The sequence below is a fragment of the Carettochelys insculpta genome, chromosome 22 (assembly GCF_033958435.1).
Source record: "Carettochelys insculpta isolate YL-2023 chromosome 22, ASM3395843v1, whole genome shotgun sequence".
Lineage (NCBI taxonomy): Eukaryota > Metazoa > Chordata > Testudines > Carettochelyidae > Carettochelys > Carettochelys insculpta.
In genome coordinates, this window is record NC_134158.1 from 2,879,173 (window position 1) to 2,900,912 (window position 21,740).

The 21,740-nt window shown below is 55.5% G+C and overlaps 1 protein-coding gene across 1 annotated transcript; it reads left to right on the top strand.

The window, feature by feature from the left end:
• The first annotated feature begins 3,457 nt into the window (after window positions 1-3,457).
• LOC142024851 (zinc finger protein RFP-like) lies at window positions 3,458-14,944 on the top strand. The gene is made up of 9 exons (XM_075017135.1): window positions 3,458-3,961; window positions 6,805-6,900; window positions 7,453-7,683; window positions 7,999-8,021; window positions 8,714-8,829; window positions 11,478-11,498; window positions 12,022-12,042; window positions 12,759-12,791; window positions 14,289-14,944. The coding sequence occupies exons 1-9, from the start codon at window positions 3,545-3,547 to the stop codon at window positions 14,807-14,809; spliced, it is 1,479 nt and encodes a 492-aa protein (XP_074873236.1). The 5' UTR covers window positions 3,458-3,544; the 3' UTR covers window positions 14,810-14,944.
• Window positions 14,945-21,740: the final 6,796 nt, after the last annotated feature.

A 21,740-nucleotide genomic window follows, 5' to 3' on the forward strand; every position in this document is an offset into this window, starting at 1 on the left:
CAATCCCTTGGGAAGAAGAGAACGAGGAGGGCGTCCCCGTACGTCGGGAGGCACAGGCCCGTCCTGACCAGCAGGTTAGGCGATTGCAGCTCAGCTTGTGTCTGCTGCCAGGCCCCACTTCATACCCCACTGGTTACGTACGCCCTTCCGTATCTGAAAACGCCAATTGTGCTGATGCGTCTCGGTGACGCCAGGCTTAAAAGGCAGTTACTAGTTTGATTTGCGTTGTTAGCTGAAGATAGCCAAGCGTTAGCCCAATCGTTAAGACAGAACATTCTTGTCTCATGGGCGTCGGATTCCTCTCCTGGAACGTTATGTGGGCGTATCGCGTATCAGGACTGTTCAAGGGTCGCCCAAGGCCCCTGGTTCCAGAAGCAGCCTGCTCGTCCCCGTTGTCTGTTCTTCTGTGCTTCCCATGATTTCAGCGACTTGGCACATCTGTGCCTTGAAGTAGTGACAGTGAGGGGAGGGGGGTTGGTCTGGCTATGTCACTTCCAGCTGCTTGAGCCGGTGAGGCAGTTTCCGGCCTGCTCATCCTGCAGGGTGTGGAACTTCACAAGGACAGAATCCAGGGCTGGGGCCCAGGGAGGCGAGCCAGAAGCCCTGGGTATAAAAAGCACCTCGCTGCTGCTGCACAGGGCTCGGTGGGTTTGCAGGCCCCTCCCAGCCTCCTTGGCTGTTCAGGACTCTGGACCCCTTTCCCATCCGTAGTGCTAATCAGTGAGCTCAGGAGTTGCATAAGGTCACAATGGGGCCAAAACAAGGGCTGTAGCGTGGCAGCCCCAGGGACTGGCTACTCAGCCCCCCACCCCCCCGGGCTTTAGTCTCCCAATGTCAGACATCTGGGGCGTGGCTCTCCTGTTGCTGAGCTTTGTGCCACAGCAGGGGTGCCAGAATAGGGGCACAGGACATGGCCCCCTCTCTTTTAGAAGTGGGTGCAGTTTGCACCCACACAAAGTCTGGAAGAGCCTGAGAACTCTCCAGCCACTCATCCGTTCTGCGCCCGCAGCCTGCCCAACCGAATGCCCCCCTTCCCCAAAGCCAGGCACCCCCAGCTGAATGCCCCCCCATGAGCCACGTTTCTCTGGCCCCCACTACCCCGGTTGTTGCTGCATGTGGGGACCAGGGAGTGCAGCCCAGCCGCCTCGTGGCGTAGCAGCGGCACCAGGAGAAAGGTACCGGAAGGCGGTTCCAGCAGGAAAAAAGCCGAGCAGCCCGGCCACAGCCTGCCTCAGTGGAGGTGAGATTCGGACTCTTGGTCCCACAGCCTACCGTTTCCAGCCCTGGTGATGGGACCGCACAGGGGGTGAGAGGTGGGGGCTGCAGCCTCTCCAGCAGTTACTCCCTCACCCCACAACCCCACTGCACGGCTGGCACTGCCCCCCCTTGCACGGCTGACATGGCTGCCCAGCTGGCACTGCCCCCCCTTGCACGGCTGCCCGCCTGGCACTGCCCGCCTGGCACTGCCCCCCCTTGCATGGTTGGCACAGCTGCCCAGCTGACACTGCCCCCCCTTGCACGGCTGACACTGCCCCCCCTTGCACGGCTGACACGGCTGCCCAACCGGCACGCCCCCCCCTTGCATGGCTGGCGCGCCCCCCTTCCACGGCTGACATGGTTGCCCAGCTGGCACTGCCCCCCTTGCACGGCTGGCCCGGCTGCACGGCTGGCACTGCCCCCCCGGCACAGCTGGCACTGCTCCCCCTTGCCCGGCTGGCACTGCCCCCCATTGCATGGCTGCCACGCCCCCTTTGCACGGTTGGCACAGCTGCACGGGTGGCACGTCTCCCTTGCACGGCTGACATGGTTGCCCGGCTGGCACTGCCCCCCCCATTGCACGGCTGACACGGCTGCCCGGCTCGAGCCCCAGGGAGGGGCGGGGAGCTGGGACTCGCCCCACGTGGCCCCGCCTGTCCAGAGCTGGGAAGCTCCGGGTCCTGCCGCCCATTACCCGCCCCGTTTTTTGACGGAACGGGCCAATCAGCGAGCGCGGAACGCTCATGGCCACACCCCTCTCGGGAGGGGGTGGTGCAAGCCCAAGGGGGCGGGACTTGACGTCCTGACCATTCAGCGCCTGAGCCGTTTTGACAGGCAGGGTGGCGCGCCAATCACACCGGGGGGACGCCGCGCGGGGGGGTGTCTCTGGGCTGGAGTTGGCGCCGCGCCCGGGGGTGTGCGTGGGGGGGGGGAAGACATCGGCCCGGGCCGCCTGGGCCCGTGTAGAGCGCGGGGGGAGGGGCACAGGGGCAGAGCGGGGCCTGGGGGAGGGGCACTGGGCGGGGGGAGGGGCGTTGGGGGGAGGGGCGAGCACTGGGGTAGGTCAGGAGGCTGGGGGAGGGGCACGGGGCAGAGCGGGGGCTGGGGGAGGGGTGGACATGGGGCTGGGGCAGGAGGCTGGGGGAGGGGCACAGGGGCAGAGCGGGGGAGGGGTGGGCACTGGGGGAGGGGCGTTGGGAGGGGCACGGGCAGAGTGGGGGCTGGGGGAGGGGTGGGCACTGGGGGGAGGGGCGTTGGGAGGAGGGGCACAGGGCAGAGCGGGGGCTGGGGGAGGGGTGGGCACTGGGGGAGGGGCACAGGGCAGAGCGGGGGCTGGGGGAGGGGTGGGCACTGGGGGGAGGGGCGTTGAGGGGAGGGGCACAGGGCAGAGCGGGGGCTGGGGGAGTGGTGGGCACTGGGGGAGGGGAACGGGGCAGAGCGGGGGCTGGGGGAGGGGTGGGCACTGGGGGAGGGGCACAGGGTAGAGCGGGGGCTGGGGGAGGGGTGGGCACTGGGGGAGGGGCACAGGGGCAGAGCGGGGGCTGGGGGAGGGGTGGGCACTGGGGGAGGGGCACAGGGGCAGAGCGGGGGCTGGGGGAGTGGTGGGCACTGGGGGAGGGGAACGGGGCAGAGCGGGGGCTGGGGGAGGGGTGGGCACTGGGGGAGGGGCACAGGGTAGAGCGGGGGCTGGGGGAGGGGTGGGCACTGGGGGAGGGGCACAGGGCAGAGCGGGGGCTGGGGGAGGGGTGGGCACTGGGGGAGGGGCACAGGGCAGAGCGGGGGCTGGGGGAGGGGTGGGCACTGGGGGAGGGGCACAGGGCAGAGCGGGGGCTGGGGGAGGGGTGGGCACTGGGGGAGGGGCACAGGGGCAGAGCGGGGGCTGGGGGACGGGTGGGCACTGGGGGAGGGGCATTGGGAGGGGCACAGGGCAGAGCGGGGGAGGGGTGGGCACTGGGGGAGGGGCATTGGGAGGGGCACAGGGTAGAGCGGGGGCTGGGGGAGGGGTGGGCACTGGGGGAGGGGAACGGGGCAGAGCGGGGGCTGGGGGAGGGGTGGGCACTGGGGAGGGGAACGGGGCGGAGGGGTGGGCACTGGGGGAGGGGCACAGGGTAGAGCGGGGGCTGGGGGAGGGGTGGGCACTGGGGGAGGGGCATTGGGAGGGGCACAGGGGCAGAGCGGGGGCTGGGGGAGGGGTGGGCACTGGTGGAGTGCCAGTTGTTGCTGCAGGCCGGGCACAGCCTGAACTGAGGAAATTGAAACTAACCCTGTTCCCAGCCCTGAGGGAGCCATGGCTGCCGGGAGCCCTGTGAAAAGCCTGCAGGAGGAAGCGACATGTCCCATCTGCCTGGAGTATTTTAAGGACCCCATGATTACAAAGTGTGGGCACAACTTCTGCCGAGCCTGCATCAGGCAGAGCTGGGAGAGACCCAATGCAGCCGCCTCCTGCCCTCAGTGCCGAGAAACCGTGTGGAAGAGAAACCTCCGGCCCAACAGGCAGCTGGCGAACATGGTGGAACTAGTCAAAGGGCTGAGTTTGTCGGCAGCGAAGGGAACCGGCGGGGATGGGGTGTGTGGGGAGCACCAGGAGGCTCTGAAACTGTTCTGTGAAGAAGATCAAACCCCCATCTGTGTGGTTTGCGACCGATCCCGGGCTCACAGGGCTCACATGGTGATTCCCATAGAGGAAGCTGCCCAGGAGTACAAGGTAGGGAACTGGGGTTACATTTCATGTAAAAAAAAAACTTTCAGGTTTGAAGCACAAACTAATTTCACTGGATCTCATCTTTCAGCTGTGTAAAACCTTCACGGTACAGCAGTTGCCATAAGGAAATAAATTATATCTCACCGTGGGAACAGAGGTAAAATATCAAGTCTTTAAGGAGACCTGATCTTTTCTGGGAGATACTAAAGCCTTCCGAAAGCCAGTCCCTGCCGGCGGGGAAATGAGGGCCTCAGGACAGAGCGGAAGGTGTTAACCAAAGCAGTGAGGTTTAAGTTACAAGGGCTGAGGGGTGATTTGCGACAAAGTGCTCTCTTTGAACTGCAGAAGGGGAAATTGGGAACTGTGGTTGCTATTAGTGATTGATATAATAGAATATTCTATTATTATCTGTGTTTGCAGCAGAGTAGCCCTGAGAGACCCCATGGGAGATTTGGGCTCTGCACAACACACAGTGAGGGACAGCCCCTGTCCTGGGCAGTTAAGTCAAAATGCAGAAGACGGAGGGCGGGAAGGGAAACTGGGGCACACGGCAGCACCGTGAGTTACCCAGGCTCATTCAGCAGGTCAGTGGCCGAGCTCAGCACAAAGGCCAGCTCTGCCGTGTCCCATTCCAGGGCCCTAATTAGTCTTCTCTCTAATTTTTCCATCCGTGGGTAGAATATATTTTGTTATGTGCACCACACCATGGCAGAAGTGCACCACCACTGGACGTAGAGGCTGCCGGCTGTGGGAATCGGCTGGGTGACACCTGAATCTTTCCCAGGGGGCCACCAAAGTACTCAGTTTAGAGCACGGTTTCCCAAGCAGGGGCGGAGGGGTTATGCCCCCCAGGGAGGGCATGCAGAAATTCCAGGTGGGGAATGAGATGACCCCCCACTCCCCAAATCATTCCTCCTACCCCAAGAAAGAACCAGCCTTTGCTTCCGGCTCTCAGCCCCTGATAGTTTACGTGGGTTACCCGGCGCAGCCGCTCTAAAAAGCAGGCAGTCGGGGAAGACCCATGTGGAGCTGGCTGCCTCCCGCGAAGGGGAGGGAGTGTGGGGTTACGTTGGGAGCTGGTGGTGCCTGGCTTTGGGGGACAGGAGGGGCTTGCGCTGGCCTGCGGGCGGCTGGCCCTGGCAGTGTGGGGCTGGGGCATCTGGTGGGTGGGCAGCGGGGGGCCACGGTGGCTGGCGGGAAGATGGCCCCAGCAGCACGGGGCTTCGTTAGCTTGGGTGGGCAGCTCCCGTAGCGCAGGGCTCTGGCAGGCAGGTGGCTGGCGTGGGCAGCTCTGGCGACTGGCATGGGGCTCAGGCAGCTGGCCAGCTGGGGCTGCACCAGGCACCAGCAAGGGGCCAACCAAAAAACTTTGTGCTTATTTTTAATTTTAAATAACATTTTTGTATCAAATTGTTGTGCTTATTTTAAATTCTGAATTGAATTTTTGGTTAAAAGGGGGTTGGTTGATGGTAGAGAAGAGGTTGGGGGGCATGAAGGTTTCTCAAAAATCAAAAGGGGGGTGTGATTTTGAAAAGTTTGGGAACTACTGGCTTAGAGGGAACACTGGACCTTACTGCTAGGCCGTGCTGCCCCCTCAGCATCGTCCCCCCCACCCCACCCCACAAGGAAGTTTCGGCGTTAGGGAGAAAAGACGCCTTGCTAAAGGCCCCAGCTCCAGCAGGGCGAGGAGGTTGCCACTGGGATTCTGCACTCCTGTGCTGCTCCAGCAGGAGTTAAACTCAGGTGCTGCAGCCGGCAGTAGCGGCCATCACTGGGTTGGACGCTGTGTCCATCCCAAGTGCCTTGAGCCCACCTACAACAGGGCTCCAGACAGCGCAGGTCTGTGCCAGGTACCGCTGGGATCAGACTGGAGCGCAGCAAAACTAACCCAGGCTGGAGCTGCCCCGTGCCAGTCTGAGCTGTGCTGGTGTGTACGTGGGCGAGGACCGGGCAGCGTGGCTCCCTTCGTCCCACCTGGCAGCCCTTGCCCATCTCCAGCATGCACTGCTCCCCGGATCTCACTGGGCAATAGACAGAGGCTACATGCCCTCAGGGCCCTGCTCTGAAAGAGTGTGGGGGCAGCAGTGGGGCAAACCCCAGCCGTTCCTTATGCAGGTCTGTCTGTTCAACTGGGATGGCCACTGAGGTAATCCCAGAACACAGGGCATCCCCACCCCTGCCTGCCTAGGCTCGTTCTCACCTGTTAGTCACCCTGCAGGGGACTGTTTCCCCCTTTGTCAATGTGCACCCGCCTGTATGGCTCTGCACCCTCATAGGGTCCTCCTACATCCTTAGCGTCCTGGTTCTATTTCAATGGGCAAAGCCGCATCCAGTGCTGAGTCCCAACTGGCCAGGGATAGCACTGCACAAAACTGGGACTGCGCAGCTCCACACCAGTCAGACGGGTTCCCGGTGTCTGCTGGGGTTTGCGTGGCTGCTCAACCCAGCTCTCTCCAACCAGTGCAATCCCCAGGGCTGCAGAGCTCCAGCGTCAAACCATACGGAAACCCTGGTGGCGTCTGGGATTTGTGTCGCTTTCCTGCTTAACCTGTAACAACTCCCCTGTCCTGTTATGTGCTGTACCACTAAACAGTTCATAACTACCTGTGAAGCTTGGCGACAGCTGTGGTTTTACTGGAACTGTTAAAAAGACTGACCCTGATTTTGTAACACGTCTGACTGGGACACGCTCCCAGTCTGCATTCACAAGGTGTCGTCTTGGGAGTCTTGATGTCACTAAACAAATAGGACTAACAGTCACCTTGAGTTTTTTTCAGCAAAAGCTCCCTGCTCCACCCACCTCTCAATTCAAAATAAAACTTTCCAAATCCTTTGTGTTTCCTCAGGAAAAAGTCCAGGCCCGTTTGAAGTCTCTGAGAGAAGCAAAAGCAAACCTGCTGGGACTGAGAGCGACAAGAGAGGGGAAAAGCCAGAAGTGTCTGGTAGGTGCCTGTTGTTAGCAGCTCTCAGGGCTGCAGACTCCTGGGTGGCCTTGGTGAGGGTGGGACAGTGAGCTTCTCCATCCATGGTCATGGCTTGCTAGCTTAGAGCCATGTGCAGAACGAGTCCTGAGCTTCCATTGCAGGGGAGGGGTTAGTGTCCATCCCTGGTGACTTTCCCAGAATTCCTCCCCGAGTGAATGAATGTCCCCAAGACGTGATGTCCCCTGTGTCTGCTCATTTTTCTTTGTTTCTTTATTCTCCCCTGGCATCTCTGTCAGCGTGGTGCTGAGTGCTGTCTCCTGCTGCTCTGGGTCTGAATTCCCAGAGGCCATGAATAACATAACCCACTGGCCATGACAGGCCTGGAATCCTGCCTTTCGGAAATAACCGGAGCCAAAGGAAGAGCTGGGAGAGAATCCTCTGCCTAGTAACCACAAGACAGAGTCAGAAGTCTGATATCTTAGGTTCTCCCTCCTGCACACTCAGTTCTCCATGAAAGGGCCCCAGGTTCCTTCCAAGTCCCTGACCAGCCCTTTCCCTGTTTTTGTACAGCAATGGATACAAGTGGAGAGGCAGACGATCGTGTCGGAATTCCAGCAGCTGCAGCACTTCCTGGAGGAACAAGAGCGACTCCTCCTGGCCCGGCTGGAGAAGCTGGAGGAGGAGATTGTGAGGACCCAGAATGACAGTGTCAGTGAACTCTCTGTGCAGATTTCCCGTCTCAGTGAGCTGATCGGTGAGATGGAGGGGAAGTGTCAGAAGCCAGCGAGTGAATTCCTGCAGGTGAGACTGAGGGAGAAACATCCCAGCTCCCCAGCCAGGGGAGGGAGGCTCCTGAATCGTAAGCTGCAGGGTCCAGCAGTGGGAGGTCTCGGTGTGACTCAGGGTGTGCATTGCTGAGAAGCGAGTGACTCCTGTGCTTTGCAGAGTGACGGACACAGAGATACTAGAGATGGCAGAGTCCCATTAGCTCAGGGAATCCCTGGCCCTGGGGCACAGGCAGGGCCTGTCTTCCCCTTATTTCCAAAATCCCATCCTTGGGATCCCCTGAGTGTGTGTTGTGTGGGACTGAGATTCTTTTCTCTCTTTCCCCCGTAGGACGTCAGAAACACCTTGAGCAGGTACGTGGCTCTCACTCCCCTCAACCCTCACAGTGTTGGGAAAGAGCTTAGAGACGATGTTAGAACCCAGTTCTCTCAGGGCTCCACAGAAAGATGTTCGGGAAAGGTCACATCCAAGCTACAAATATCCCTCATCATCTTCAACCTGAGGGTCTCACCCTTGCACAGAAAGCTCTGGAATTATCCACTCAGTGGTAAAGTCTGACTTCAAGTATTTCCTTCAGCTGTCTCCTCCCTGGGGGAGCAGCTGCTGCAGGACTAAGTTACCTTTCAGCCCAGGGCTGCAGTGCTCATGAGTCTGTCCCACCTGAGGGCTGTTTAGAGACACGTGTGGAATGAGCTGGGGAAGGGGGAGTTGGTGTCCCGGTCTAGTTCCTAGTGGGCAGATTTGTACAGCACTTCCCCTGGGAACCTCCTGTCCGTCAGAGCCTGGAGGCCAAGGAGTGAATCGGCCACGGAGACTCAATTCCTCTTTTGTCCCCAGAGCTGGTCTCTCCAGGCTGCGTTTCTAGATCGTTAACAGGGCCTTTGAGGGGGGTGCTGCAGGGCCCTGGGCTGTGCTGCACCTGCTCTCAGGCTGGGAGAAGCAGAGGAATTCTAACTCCCAGCCCCTCAGAGCAGCGGCTCGCTAGTAAGAACTAAAGACCTGAGTCACTAAATGTAGAATCACCATCTGATGTTGTTCCGTGCAGGTGTGAGAAGGGGAAGTTCCAGCCGCCAGAGGACATTTCTCCTCAGCTGGAAGGACAAGTCAGCGGTTTCTCCCAGAGAACAATTGCACTAATGGAGAGTCTGAGCGAGTTCAAAGGTACCTAGAAGGGATCTAGGAGGGGAAGTGAGTTGAGCATCTGAGACCACGGAAAGCAAAAGGAACTGGTCAGTTGGTGCACAGTTCGGTTATGCTTCTGTTTAATTGGGGGGTGAGAATGCCGCATCCTTGGGATTCAACACGCTCAGGCTGAGTTTTCAGACTGCTTCCTTGTTCCAAAAGCATGCTGTGCAATTGTAGTGACCGTTACAGTGACCCCCGACAATGGCAGACACGTAGACCTCCAATTAATGCGTAGGCTGCATTCCTGGGCCGCCACACACAAGTCAAATTTTGCATAAATTGGGACCTGGTGAGGGAGGGGCCCTCCTGCCTTCGGGTCCCCCGGTCCTGGCTGCACCCGGTTCCCTGCTCCTGTGAGCCGTGGGGAGCCCAGAGCCAGGCATAGCAGCGCTGGTCAGTTTCTGGCTCCTGCACGTGGCTGGGAGCTGGGAAACTGAGCAGACGGTGGTGTGTGTGGCTCCCAGCTGCTTGAGGGAGCCAGGAGGGAGGCTGCCACCTGGTTCCCAGCTCCCCGCCACTCAGGATTTCGGCTCACATTATTCCAAAAAACACGTAAGTCAAAATTGTGTAAACTGGGGGTCTGCTGCACATTTACCTTCTCCCAGGGCATCGGCAGATCATGGCACTTTTCTCCTCTGACGCTCTGACTAATCTTTATCAGAGGTGAAATGTTATGCACGTCCCAACTCTGTATTGACTAGCGTATTTACCCAGCATTGCTCTGGTCCTTAACCCAAGTAAGGGTTTGTTCGTAAGGAAAATGTACACGCTTTGTTTAAAGGATTGTAGTTTTTGAAAAAAAACCTGTAGTTTTCATGATAGTTTTGATTTTGGGCTTCTTTTAAAAATGGATTGTTAACAATTTTATATGCAGGTTTTCAGTAAATTTTATTAAGGGGAATGCCACCATGTGTGGTTGTTTTTTTTTTTTCATTCCTCTAAACTCTTTTCATTCACTGTGCTTTAACAAAAAACGTGATAGTCCATGTGCTTTCCAATGACATTTTCTTCTAGTTTTCAGACCTTAAGCCTTGATTTAGTTGTGCCAAAACAGAACACTCCTCCAAATTTCTGTGAGGTGTATTTCAAAGCAAGCCTATTCCAGGTTCATCCTAGTTTTCTGGCTTATCTTGGTTCAGGCTCTTACAACACTAGCTCAGTTATGTCAGGTTTTGAGGACTGTCCTTAATTGGATGATTCCGTTTGGCTTGATGAGGAGCAATCCCATTCCAGGCACATCTTGTTTTCCTGGCACTGCCTTACCCTTAGATTACCGTAAGCTCTGGTAAGAGGAAGCCATATATGGAATTTGGTGGTCCTAGCTCTGACCATGTAGGAGGAATTCTTGATGGAACAGATGCCACAAAACAGGTGCTGCTGCACAGTTGATCAGGCTGGCAGCAGGTCCCAGATAAGAACTCAGAGAACGATTGATTTCCACAGCAAAAATTCCTTTTATTTTCTGCATTTGAAATAGTCGTTTTAAAACCATGTGTGAGTTGAATAGTTAACAATTAGAAAGCAAATCAAAAGTAATGTGTAGCTTGAATAGTTAATGGTCCAATTTTTATCTCAATTTAACAGCCTACTTAACCCAACTGAGTACATGCGCTTCCCATTCACATGTGCACTCAATCACCCTCGGGGCTGGCCAGACCCCAGCGAATGTTGGTTAGTTGACTGAGGTGGGAGTCGGACGTGCACATCATCCCATTATGCCAAATTGATGGGCTCTGGCTTGTCTGGCAAATTGATGTGCTATTTATCTTTTTGGTAGGAGGCGGTTCATTGGTCGGACCCCTCCGTCCGGGTGGGGTGCCGCTTGGTTCATTGGTCGGACCCCTCCGCCCGGGTGGGGTGCCGCTCGGTTCATTGGTCGGACCCCTCCGTCCGGGTGGGGTGCCGCTCGGTTCATTGGTCGGACCCCTCCGCCCGGGTGGGGTGCCGCTCGGTTCATTGGTCGGACCCCTCCGCCCGGGTGGGGTGCCGTTCGGTTCATTGGTCGGACCCCTCCGTCCGGGTGGGGTGCTTTTCCATGACCAATTTTGGAACGTCCTGCTTACATCACCTCAGTTCTGCTTGCCTCAGACACAAGTGATAAGCAGCAGTGTCCTTGGTGTTTGTTTCTTCTAATGTTTTTATCAGGGAACTGACCTTCTTTTGTACAAGTTTTGTTTTTCTTAGCAAACGCTGTTTTGTTCTCCAAGTGGTAAACAAGTCTGTAATCCACCGGGGTGCTGGCTCAGGGCCTCTCTTCAGCCAGCTTACTGTTAAGTTCAGTCATTCCAACCAGTCATACTACTCACCCATGCTAACGACCCATGATTCATGACACAGTCAGAGACAAACTCTCTGAAATACATTGTAGAAGATGTGGGGAAGCACTAATTTGGATAGATTTCATACCCAAAGCTAATTTGAAAACTGGTAGCAATAGAGTCACAGTGATTAAAACCAGAAGGGACCACTGAATTTTTTTTGTCTAACTCCCCAAAGAGGATGTTGATTTCTCTTAGTCTTTGCTGTTGTATTGACGATAAGGAGAAATTAAACATAATGGAAGGGAAGTGCCTAACAAATGTCCGTGGATATTATAAATAATCTTTATTTTTCTTTCATTTCAGACAAACTAAATGAAAAAATAAGTAAGTGTCATTTTGCTTTTTCTGAGAAGCTTTTGTATGAAAATACTGTGGAGCTGTTTGCCTTTAACTTCTAAAATCATTCCAAGAGAATCCCTTTTCCGTTTGTTTCCTTGCATGGTTTTTACCATCATTCTTTTTGCAGGTGTGGGGGTTTTTTTAGTGTCACTTTTGTAAAATGTGGGGAAAGACCAAACGAGATGCTTTTCACACCAAAACTACAACATTTTATGTTTACTCACCTCGTTTTTATTCATTTCTTCATGTACAAGCTTTGCTTTTTGGAGGGGTCAGTGGAACTTGTTAAAGTGTGAGGAAACACTCAATTAGAGACAGTTCGCACCAAAACTGATAGAGGCACAGGGTTCAAAAGCAGAAGGGACAATTGGTTCCTCTCATCTGATGTCCTGAAGAGGATAGCGATTTCTCTCATCCTTCATTATAGCTGTGACGATAAATAGAAATAAAATACAAGACAAGAGAAGTGCCTAACAAAAGTATATATTTCTTTCTTATCCATTTTTAGAGAAACAAGTTAAAGAAATAGGTGAGTGTCTTTATCCTTCCTTTGAAAAGAATTTTTGGTACCAATTTAGAATCTTATGTGGCCATTTGTTTAATAGCGATGGACTTGCTTGCTTTTAAACTAAATTTTAAAACTGTTGACTAGGAAACCTTGTGGTGGTGGTGGTGGTTGTTTTATTTTTGGGTTTGATTGTTCCTGTAACTTTATAAAATACGGGGAAAGACTAAGCTGGATGAATTCCACCCCAAAAGCTATTGTGATAAATTGATGAGCAATTCAGTAGTAAAGTAGGTGGTGGGTAAGAAAACGTGGCCCAGGAGGAACTGTGAGAAGGCTCTGAAGCACTATCAGCCCCTGAGATGATTAACCGCCCCTCCACACTACAACGTGGGCATGTCACCAACCAGAACTAAAGGGGTAGCTGGACTATCGCCTCTACCCAAAGGCTGCCAGCTCACCAGGGTGTTAAGCACCATCAGATCTGAGTCACAGTTTTTGTGCTTTCGCAGTAGACGGATTAGGGGCCACAGCCGGGGGATATTCTCGGCTAATTCTGCAGTACAGATCCATCCTGGGAGAGAGAGAGATAGAGAGAGACTCCTGCAAGCCGGGGGGTAGGGTGGGGGCTGATGAACTTATAAGTCTTTTCCCCTCAGTGTGTTAATTTGTACAGTGTGATTTATTCATGCAATAGTTGTTCATATCCATTCTGATCTCGAAGATGTGATTGTGTTTAGGGTGGACAAGATCTGTGGCACCTACAGGAAAAGGTAATTACAGATCCTATTTTATCAGTGCCAAAGAGCAGTTCCCAGGAGGCAAAGTGTCTCTTTGCCCTTGAATGTGGGAGTGGATATGCTAGTTGAGGGTAGGCCTCCCTCAGGGCACATCCTGGGGTGATTCCAGTGCTGTGACTAGGTAATGTTGCGCCTGACACAAGAATATAAAATTGGGCCCCCTCCCGTTGCAGGGTGTGTGCGTCACATGACTGCCACCTTTACGTCGGCCCTGCCTGCAGAGCTGCACTTCCCGAGAGCGGTGGCTGGGAGCTGGGCACCCAGCTCTGAAGGCGGCGCCCTTTCAGCAGCAGTAAGGGACAGTACAGTGTCATATCAGGCCCTCTGTTAGTCTGCATTGCGGCTTGTGTTGGTTCTGCCTTCAGAGCTGGACTCTGGGCTCAGCTGTTCAGCTCTAAAGGCAGCTGGTCACTAGCAGCAGTGTAGAAGGATGTTGCTTTCCCTCCCATCACCAGCATGGCCCTTCCCTTCTTTCCACCAGCTGCCTGCTCTTCACTCCCCCACAGCCCTTGCAGCTGTTAATTAGTCACTGGGAGAACGGGGCAGTGCCCAGGGGCTGGGGCTCATTGTGGGGCCCAGGAAGAATGGGCTTCTTCACACCCTGACCTGCTCTGCCTGCCTGCCCAGCGCTCCTGCCAGAGAGCGGGGCCAGGGCTTGGGGGCTTGCCCTGCTCCACCCTCCCGGTACTCCGGCCAGGGAGCGCACTCAGGGTGAGGGAGTTGCCCTGTCTCCAGCTGGAGCAACAGTAGGTGGAGTGGGACCTGCCCTGTGCCCTGACCCCATTCCCATGACAGAAGCATATGAGGAGGGATGGGGGCCCCACATGTTGTGACCCAGGGCCCCACAAAGCCCTACTTCCCCTTCTCCCCACACACTCGTAGCCTCTGTCTCGTTCCACCATCAAACCCCTTCCCATGCGTTAACCGCTCCTGCCCTGCCCCAGGCTAAAGGACTCTGCTGCTGCTGCAGCTGCTGCTGAGCTGTGATATTCGGGGCAGGTTCTATCCTGGTCGCGTGTGGCCTGTTATTCCCTGAGCTGTGACATTTCCCAGCAGGCCGGGTGCAGTGGGGAGGCCCCAGAGCAAAGTCCAGCCCAGGGGCAGCTGGGACACAGGGAGATTTAAGGTGTGTGTTGGGGGGAGGGGAGCTCTGCCAATGGTCACTGAGTTGGACCATCTGCCGGGGCTCCCAGTCTCTAGTCCCTCCCCAGGGAGAGGTGAGGGCAGGAGGGGAAAGATCCTGAGCCCCAGGCTTGGCCCAGCCCATCCTTTCACCCTGTCCCTGACCCGTCCCTGCCTGTGAGTGACTCTCCCCAGCCCTGGGCTGAGATCTCAGAGCTGTCGGGCACAGCCTGGGGGAAGGAGATTCCCTGAGTCACCCTCCAGCTGGGCCCGATTCTGTCACTGACCCATCAAACCCTCCCCCAGGGCTGAGCTCTGCCCCTCACGCTCTGATTCTCTCCCCTGCAGCCCATGTGACTCTGGATCCAGACACGGCAAATCCCCGACTCGTCCTGTCTGAGGGTGGGAAAAGTGTGAGATGGGAACGTACACGACAGCGACTGCCCGACAACCCGGAGAGATTTGACACTGAGCACTGTGTGCTGGGCTGTGAGGGGTTCACCTCGGGGAGACATTGCTGGGAGGTGGAGGTGGGGGATGGGCAATACTGGGCTGTGGGGGTGGCCAGAGAGTCTGTGAGCAGGAAGGGACAGATCAGCCTCAGCTCTGACGGGGGGATCTGGGCTGTGCAGCGACGGGGGGATCTGTTCTGGGCTCTTACCTCCCCTGAGGACACCCCCATACCCTTGAGCCAGGCCTCCTGCAGGATCCGGGTGTGTCTGGACTGTGACCGGGGGCAGGTGACATTTATCCATGCTGGAGCCGAGGCCCCGATCTTCACTTTCCCGCCAGGCTCTGTCCCTGGGGAGAGAATCCTGCCCTGGCTCTGGGTGGGGTGGTGGGGATCCGAGCTGCGACTGCGTCCCTGAAATCAGCCTCTCTAGCCTCACATAGCTGGTCCTTTGACCTTTGAAGGACTCTCAGATACCCAGCCCCGGCTTACTGCCTCCATGACCCCTGGAATCTTTCCCCTCCCTCACTCCCTCCCTGCAGCCCACGGGGTGGGTGGGGGGGAACCACTGGAGCTGCAAGGGGGCAGATCTAACAGGTGGGCTGGGGACGGGAGGGGAGGGGCAGGACACAATTAATTAATGAGGGGCGGGGCACTGGAAGTGCCACACCAGTGGGAACATTTTGTACTAATCTTGTCCTGAGAGCTCGCTGGGGTCTCCCAGCCAGAGCTCCTGCCGCAGGGGCCAACGTCCCCTTGCCTGTAAGTGCAGGGGAGCTGACGGGAGGGATAGCTCAGTGGTTCGAGCATTGGCCTTGTAAACCTGTTCACGTTTGTGCTGTGATTAATGAAATTAAAAATCAGCACTTCACTTCCGAGTGGCGTCGCGCACGCACACGGAACTTGCATGCAAAATTCTTCGCATCCTTTTTGCTTCTGGGAGTCCTACCCCTGCTGCGGAAATGCAGCCAACTGTTCCGCAGTCCCACCTAACAGTGCAGAGGTGAGAATACAGCACCCCAGGGCCGTGTCTACACGAGCCCCAAACTTCGAAAGGGCCACGCAAATGGCCATTTCGAAGTTTACTAATGAAGCGCTGAAATGCATATTCAGCGCTTCATTAGCATGCGGGTGGCCACAGCGCTTTGAAATTGGCGCGGCTCGTCCCGACGGGGCTCCTTTTCCAAAGGACCCCGCCTGCTTCAAAGTCCCCTTATTCCCATCAGCTCATGGGGGGCGGGGCCCCCCTGTGAGTGACAGCCCCGCCCGGCCTGAGCGGGGGTCCAGCTTGTGGGGGGCCTGGGAGACTCTCCGTCACTGCCCTGCACAGTCCCGACCACCCCCACTTTGCTGCCCCTGCCTGCTGGGGTGGAAGGAGGGATGCGGGGGGGCAGGAGGGGCAGCTGGAACCCGCTGTGACTGATCTGTGTAACCTGGACAGAAAGCGAAAGATGGTCAGAAATCGCGTTACCCCCTCCCCCGACCTCCCCTGCCCCGTCCATGGCCCGGGGGTGGCCGGGGGCAGACGGTCCCCGCAGCCAGACCCACCCTGGTGGGCAGGGTCTGTGACAGGAAGCCCAGGCCAGCGCGGGAGCGTCCCACGGCAGCGGGGGTGCGAGCGGTGGGGGAGGGGCGTTAGGGGGGTGTTAAACACGGTGTCAGTCTCTCATCGGCGGCTCTGCCCATTCCCTGTCACACGCCAATGGAGTCGGCCCGTGTGACTGGGACCCCCCAGGGCGCAGCTGTGCGGGGGGGGAAGCGGGGGTGTCAGGTGCTGGCGGCTGGAGCCGGAACTAACCGGTTTTTCCCGCCCTTTTCCTCTCAGCGTTCCATCCCCTCAGAGCTGTTTGCCCCCCCAGGGCGCCAGGGGCAGGTCCCCGCCCAGGCGTCTGTCAGAGCCGGGGACGGACGGACGGAGGGACGGACGGAGGGACGGACGTCCCAGGGCGGCTGCCCGGCTCTGCCCCCACCCCCGCAGCAGCAGCGCCGTCTGGCCCAGGGCAGAGCCAGCGCGGGCGTCACGCTGCCCAGCGCCGGCCGGCTGCTGCCTGCCAAGGGAGGGGAAGGAGGAGATCGTCCTCCCACCCGCCCCTCTGTCCCCTCACGCCCCATCCGCACCCCTGCCCCCGCCGCCCAGCCGCTGCCTCCCTCCGCTCCCACCGTCGCATCAACCTCCTGAGCCTCCTCTCTAACACCCCCTCCCTGCCCAGGGCCCCGACCCACACAGATCTCCCACGCCCCTCCCTGCCCAGGGCCCTCCACAACCCCTCTGGGAGACCGTCTGCCACCCTGCGCCCCCCAGCCCGGCTGGACAGTGAATGTGTCCCCCTGCTGAGCAAGCAGCACTCCAGTAGCGTGCATGGGGCTGTCTCCCTCAGCCGGCCTCACCCCCTGGCCGGACCCAGGAGCAGCAACACTGGAAGTTTTAAGTGCCCCTTGAATGGGGCTGCCCCCGGGAGGAGACCGAGGACACCGAACGACAACAGTGTCGGAGGACGTGGGAGCCTCTGTGGAGAATGGCCCAGTGGGGGCAACCCTGACAAAGGTGGGAGCAGGCCCAGGGGTGCTGGTGTAGATACATCTTTGTTTTAACTATTTTCTTAGTGGAGTTTTTAAATACTGTGTCAAGTCATTTGCCGTATCATTGTATTCAGCCCTGTTCTCTAGAAATTTAATTGTATTTTGTAGGACAGTTCCTAGAAGTGGGTGAGGTGAAGAAAAACCTCTCTGTGCCCTGTATTTTTGGATTGCTTCATTGATTGCCCTGTGGAGTGAATGAGGTGTGAATGGAAAGGCGGGAGACCAGCACCTCCAGGTACTTGCAAGGGTTGGAGAAGGCAGATCCGAGCCCAGAAGGTGCTAAATGCGTACTCATAAGACTGCTCTCCCAGATGATGCATCTGCAGGAGCTGGCTAACTGGTGTCTACCTGCCTGAGAGAGAGGCCTGTATAAATGAAGGCATCTCGCACAGGGACCCTGGGTTTTGTCTTGTCATCACTGGAGCACGGATCCGGATCAGCAGAAGTCCAGCTCCACCCCTCCCCCCATCTAACTCACCTGGCCAGTGCAGTTAGGGGGAGCAACTATTGGTAACAGCAACAAGACAGGAGAGAGAGAGAGAGAGAGAGAGTGTGTGTGTGTGTGTGTAATATCATATGCATATGATAAGTGTTGACGGCTATATGTGTATTACCAATAAATCTGGCATTTTGCCTGTTCCCCTGAAAAGATCCCATGCAGTACTTTTCAAACTCCGCCATGAAGCCTCTAGGGTTTCCATGCCAGTACCAAGCCTGGATGAAAGAGGAGGGTTGGTCAGATGAGTGTCAATGCGCTGACTGTGAAACAATATGAATGAAATCTGATGCCAGTACAACTAAATGATAAAAGATGCCAGCTCGGACGTTGCCTGGATAAACGAGGTCCGTGACACCAATTGAGCGATCAGGGTTGGGTCGATAAGTTGGCTCCCAAAAGAAAATTGCAAATAACACATATGCTATCCATTGGAACATGGAATGTCTGAACACTGGTGGCAACTGGAAAATTAGAGCTGCTTCGGAAGGAGATGGAGAGATACCAATGTGGTATACTAGGTCTGGCAGAGATATGTTGGACGCCTTCAGGAGAGATGTGCAGTTGTGAAGTCATTTGGTCAGGAATCGAAACATGAAGCAGGAGTCAGATTCCTTTTTAGCAAAAGAGCTAGAGGAGCATGATTAGAATCATAGAATCCTAGGGCTGGAAGGGACCTCAGGAGGTCATCTAGTCCAGCCCCTGCTTTTTCAAGCAGGATCAACCCCAGCTAAGTCTTCCCAGCCAGGATCTCGCCAAGCAGGACTTAAAAACCTCTAGGGATGGAGAATCCACTACCTCTGTCGGCAACACCTTCCAGTGCTTCACCACCCTCCTGGTGAAGCAGTTTTTCCTAATATCCAACCTGAGCCTCCCCCTCTTAAGCTTCAGGCCATCGCTTCTCCTTTGCTAGCTGTCTGATCCTCAGCTCACCCTTCTGAAGGCCCTTGTATAGTTCCTGCCTCCATCTGCTGCGGTCGTCTGCTAGATCTTCCCAACTGTCCAGCTCGATGTCTACCTCTCTGAGGTCTCTCTTGCAGACATCTTTGTAACACAGCTGGGGGCGTCTGGGAGGTCTTTTGCCAGAGGCTAGCTCACCATACGGGATGTCTTTTGGGATCCTTCCATCATTCATCCTGTGGACATGGCCAAGCCAGTGGAGCCGCCGCTGCCTGAGGAGGGTGTGCATGGTTGGGATTCCAGCTTGCTCGAGAACGGCTGTGTTGGTCACTCTGTCATTCCACAATATTCCAAGGATGAGCCTGAGGCAGCGCAAGTGGAAGACATTCAGTCTCTTTTCCTGGTGGGCATACAGGGTCCAAGTCTCGCTGCCATAAAGAAGGGTGCTGAGGATGCAGGCTCTGTAGACTTGCATTTTGGTGTGAGTGTACAGCTTGTTGTTATTCCACGCTCTCTCGCTGAGTCTGGACAGAGTTGTGGCTGCTTTACCGATCCTCCTATTTAGCTCAGTCTCCAAGGACAGGGTGTCAGTGATGGTGGACCCGAGGTAAACGAACTCGTGGATGACCTCTAACGTATAGTTGTCAATGCTGATTGATGGAGAAACAGCAACGTCCTGAGCAACTACATTTGTCTTCTTTAGGCTGATGGAGAGCCCAAAGTCCTTGCACGCTTTGGAGAACCAATCCAGCAGCTTCTGAAGCTGGTCTTCTGTGTGTGACACGACAGCAGCGTCAACTGCGAACAGCATATCTCTGATGAGGACTTCCCGCACCTTAGATTTAGCTTTCAGCCTTGCAAGATTAAACAGTTTCCCGTCAGATCTTGTGTGCAAAAAGATGCCCTCTGTTGAAGATCCAAAGGCATGCTTCAGGAGGAGCGCGAAGAAGGTCCTGAACAATGTCGGAGCAAGGACGCATCCTTGTTTGACGCCGCTCCTGATGCTGAAAGCATCCGATAATGTGCCAGCGTATTGTACGGTTCCTCTCATGTCTTTGTGGAAAGACTAGATCATCTTGAGTAACCGTGGCGGACAGCCTATCTTGTGGAGCAGTTTGAACAGTGGATTTGTGTACATCTAGTTTTTCTAGATAGCTCATATCTCGTTCCTTCCCCACAGATGGCTACCCTTTACCTTCCCATACTGCATTGTCTAGCGCCGTAGTATAGGAGCTGTCCTTGTCTGTGAAGACAGGGGCAAAAAAAGCATTGAGTACTTCAGCTTTTCTTACATCATCTGTCACTAGGTTACCTCCCTCATCCAGTAATGGCCCTACACCTTCCCTGATAACCCTCTTATTGTTAACATGCCTGTAGAAACCCTTCTTGTTACCCTTCACATACCTTGCCAGCTGCAGTTCCAACTGTGCTTTTGCTTTCCTAATTGCTCCCCGACATTCTCCAGCAATATGTTTATATTCATCCTTAGTCATCTGTCCATGTTTTCATTTCTTGTATGCATCCTCTTTGAGTTTAAACTGACTAAGGATTTCCCTGTTAAGCCAAGCTGGTTGCCTACCATGTTTGCATTTCTTACTATGCAGCGGGATGGTTTGTTCCTGTGCCTTCAGTAAGACTTCTTTAAAATACTGCCAGTTCTCTTCAACTCTTTTCCCCTTCATCTTCTTCTTCCAAGAGATCCTGCTCAACAGTTCTCTCAGGGAGTCGAAGTCTGCTCTTCTGAAATCAAGGGTCTGTATGTTACTGCTCACCTTTCTTCCTTTTGTCAGGATCTTGAAATTGACTATCTCATGGTCGCTGCAACCCAGGTTGCCACCCATTTCTATTTCTCCTGCTAGTTCTTTCCTGTTTGTGAGCAGCAGGTCAAGTTGTGCACAGCCCTGTCGGTACGGGCAGAGTCGTGGGCAAAACCCCCACTGACCCCGCACCAGCATACCGTTCGGATCCCAACGGGGCCCTGGACGAGGACAAAGAGGAGACAACAGAGGCCCGACGGCAGGCAGAGGCCGCTCCGTCCCTCTGCAGGCCAACCCCACCCACCTCCGGCAGGGGGTCTAGAGAGTTGCGCCCTGACTTTGCGCTGAAGTTTGGAGGAGGCTGGAGGATGCTAAGTTCCCTGGCGGGTAGGAGGCTTATTCGCTCGGAGGAGGAAAAGGTGAGACAAGAAGAGGAAGATTGATTAAACCACAACTGCTTTTATTAACAAAAACACCAACATGCGAACAAACAACATAACATATAAACCAAACCCATACAACAGTTCATTATAACATTTAAATTATACGAAATATCAACAGCGACTTTAACTAAACCTTATTATCTCTATAGAAGTATGTTATTCAAACACTTACACTAACCAGTAACAGGAAATCCATGTTGGGAGTCTATGTGGGTTTTCTTATTGGACAGAAAGGTAAAAAGGTTAAAGAAAGCCTTGAGACTTTAAGGGGTTGAGATAATTTTCTCCTCCGAGCAAGGGAAGGCAGAATGGCCTTTTCCCTTTAGACTCTGGGTGGTTAGCTAAGCCACCCTACTGGAGACCTTGAGGTCCAGCCTGTCAAGATCTCCTCCCAGCTGGGTTAGTAAATGAAGGACTTCCCAGTGGGGTTTGAAGAACAAAAGTAGGTAAGAGAAATCAGGACATGGGGAAGGAAAAGGGAATTTGGGAGGTTAAACCTCTACCGAAACGACTGTCTTACAAACACAATCAACATTTAACCACCTAAACCTTAACTATGGCACTTATTAAACAAGTGTGCAGCTGGAGCGAACAACTTTGGCTCCAGGGTTGAGGCAACACGTAGCCTTTTGCTGGCCCTGTAGAGCTGTGGCCTGAACTACAATCCTTTTAAGTCCTTTTACAGGATTTGAATTGTCTGAAAGAATTCTAGTTGCTGGTAACAGTACCCCAGGCTATACCCGGGGCTTGAAGGGATATTACGTGTCCAGTAGCAATGGTCCAGTCTGGTACAGCGGTTGTGTCCGGTGGTCCAATCAGGTGCGGTAGTCGTGTCCGGTTGTCCAATCGGGTGCAGTGACATCACGGGGCAGCGAGAGCGATGGTGCTGCTCTGAGAAGGCAAGATGGCGGCCTCTGGGTTAAGCAGCCGAGTGCGCAGTACCTGCCGAGGCAGGCCAGTTCGACACTCGGCTGCTGCTCCACAGAGGCCTCTTAGCCGCCGGGAAGCAGGCCCTGGGTTTGGCTGTCAGGTACGCAGTACCTCGCCACTAAGGCGAGGCCAGTTCGCCACCTGACCACCTTGCCTTCTGGCTCTTCGCAAAGCAGGGGCTCTTCATCCGCAGCCAGACCCCCCAGACTGACGCTGAGTGCTGTGCTGCGCCGCCTTTTATTT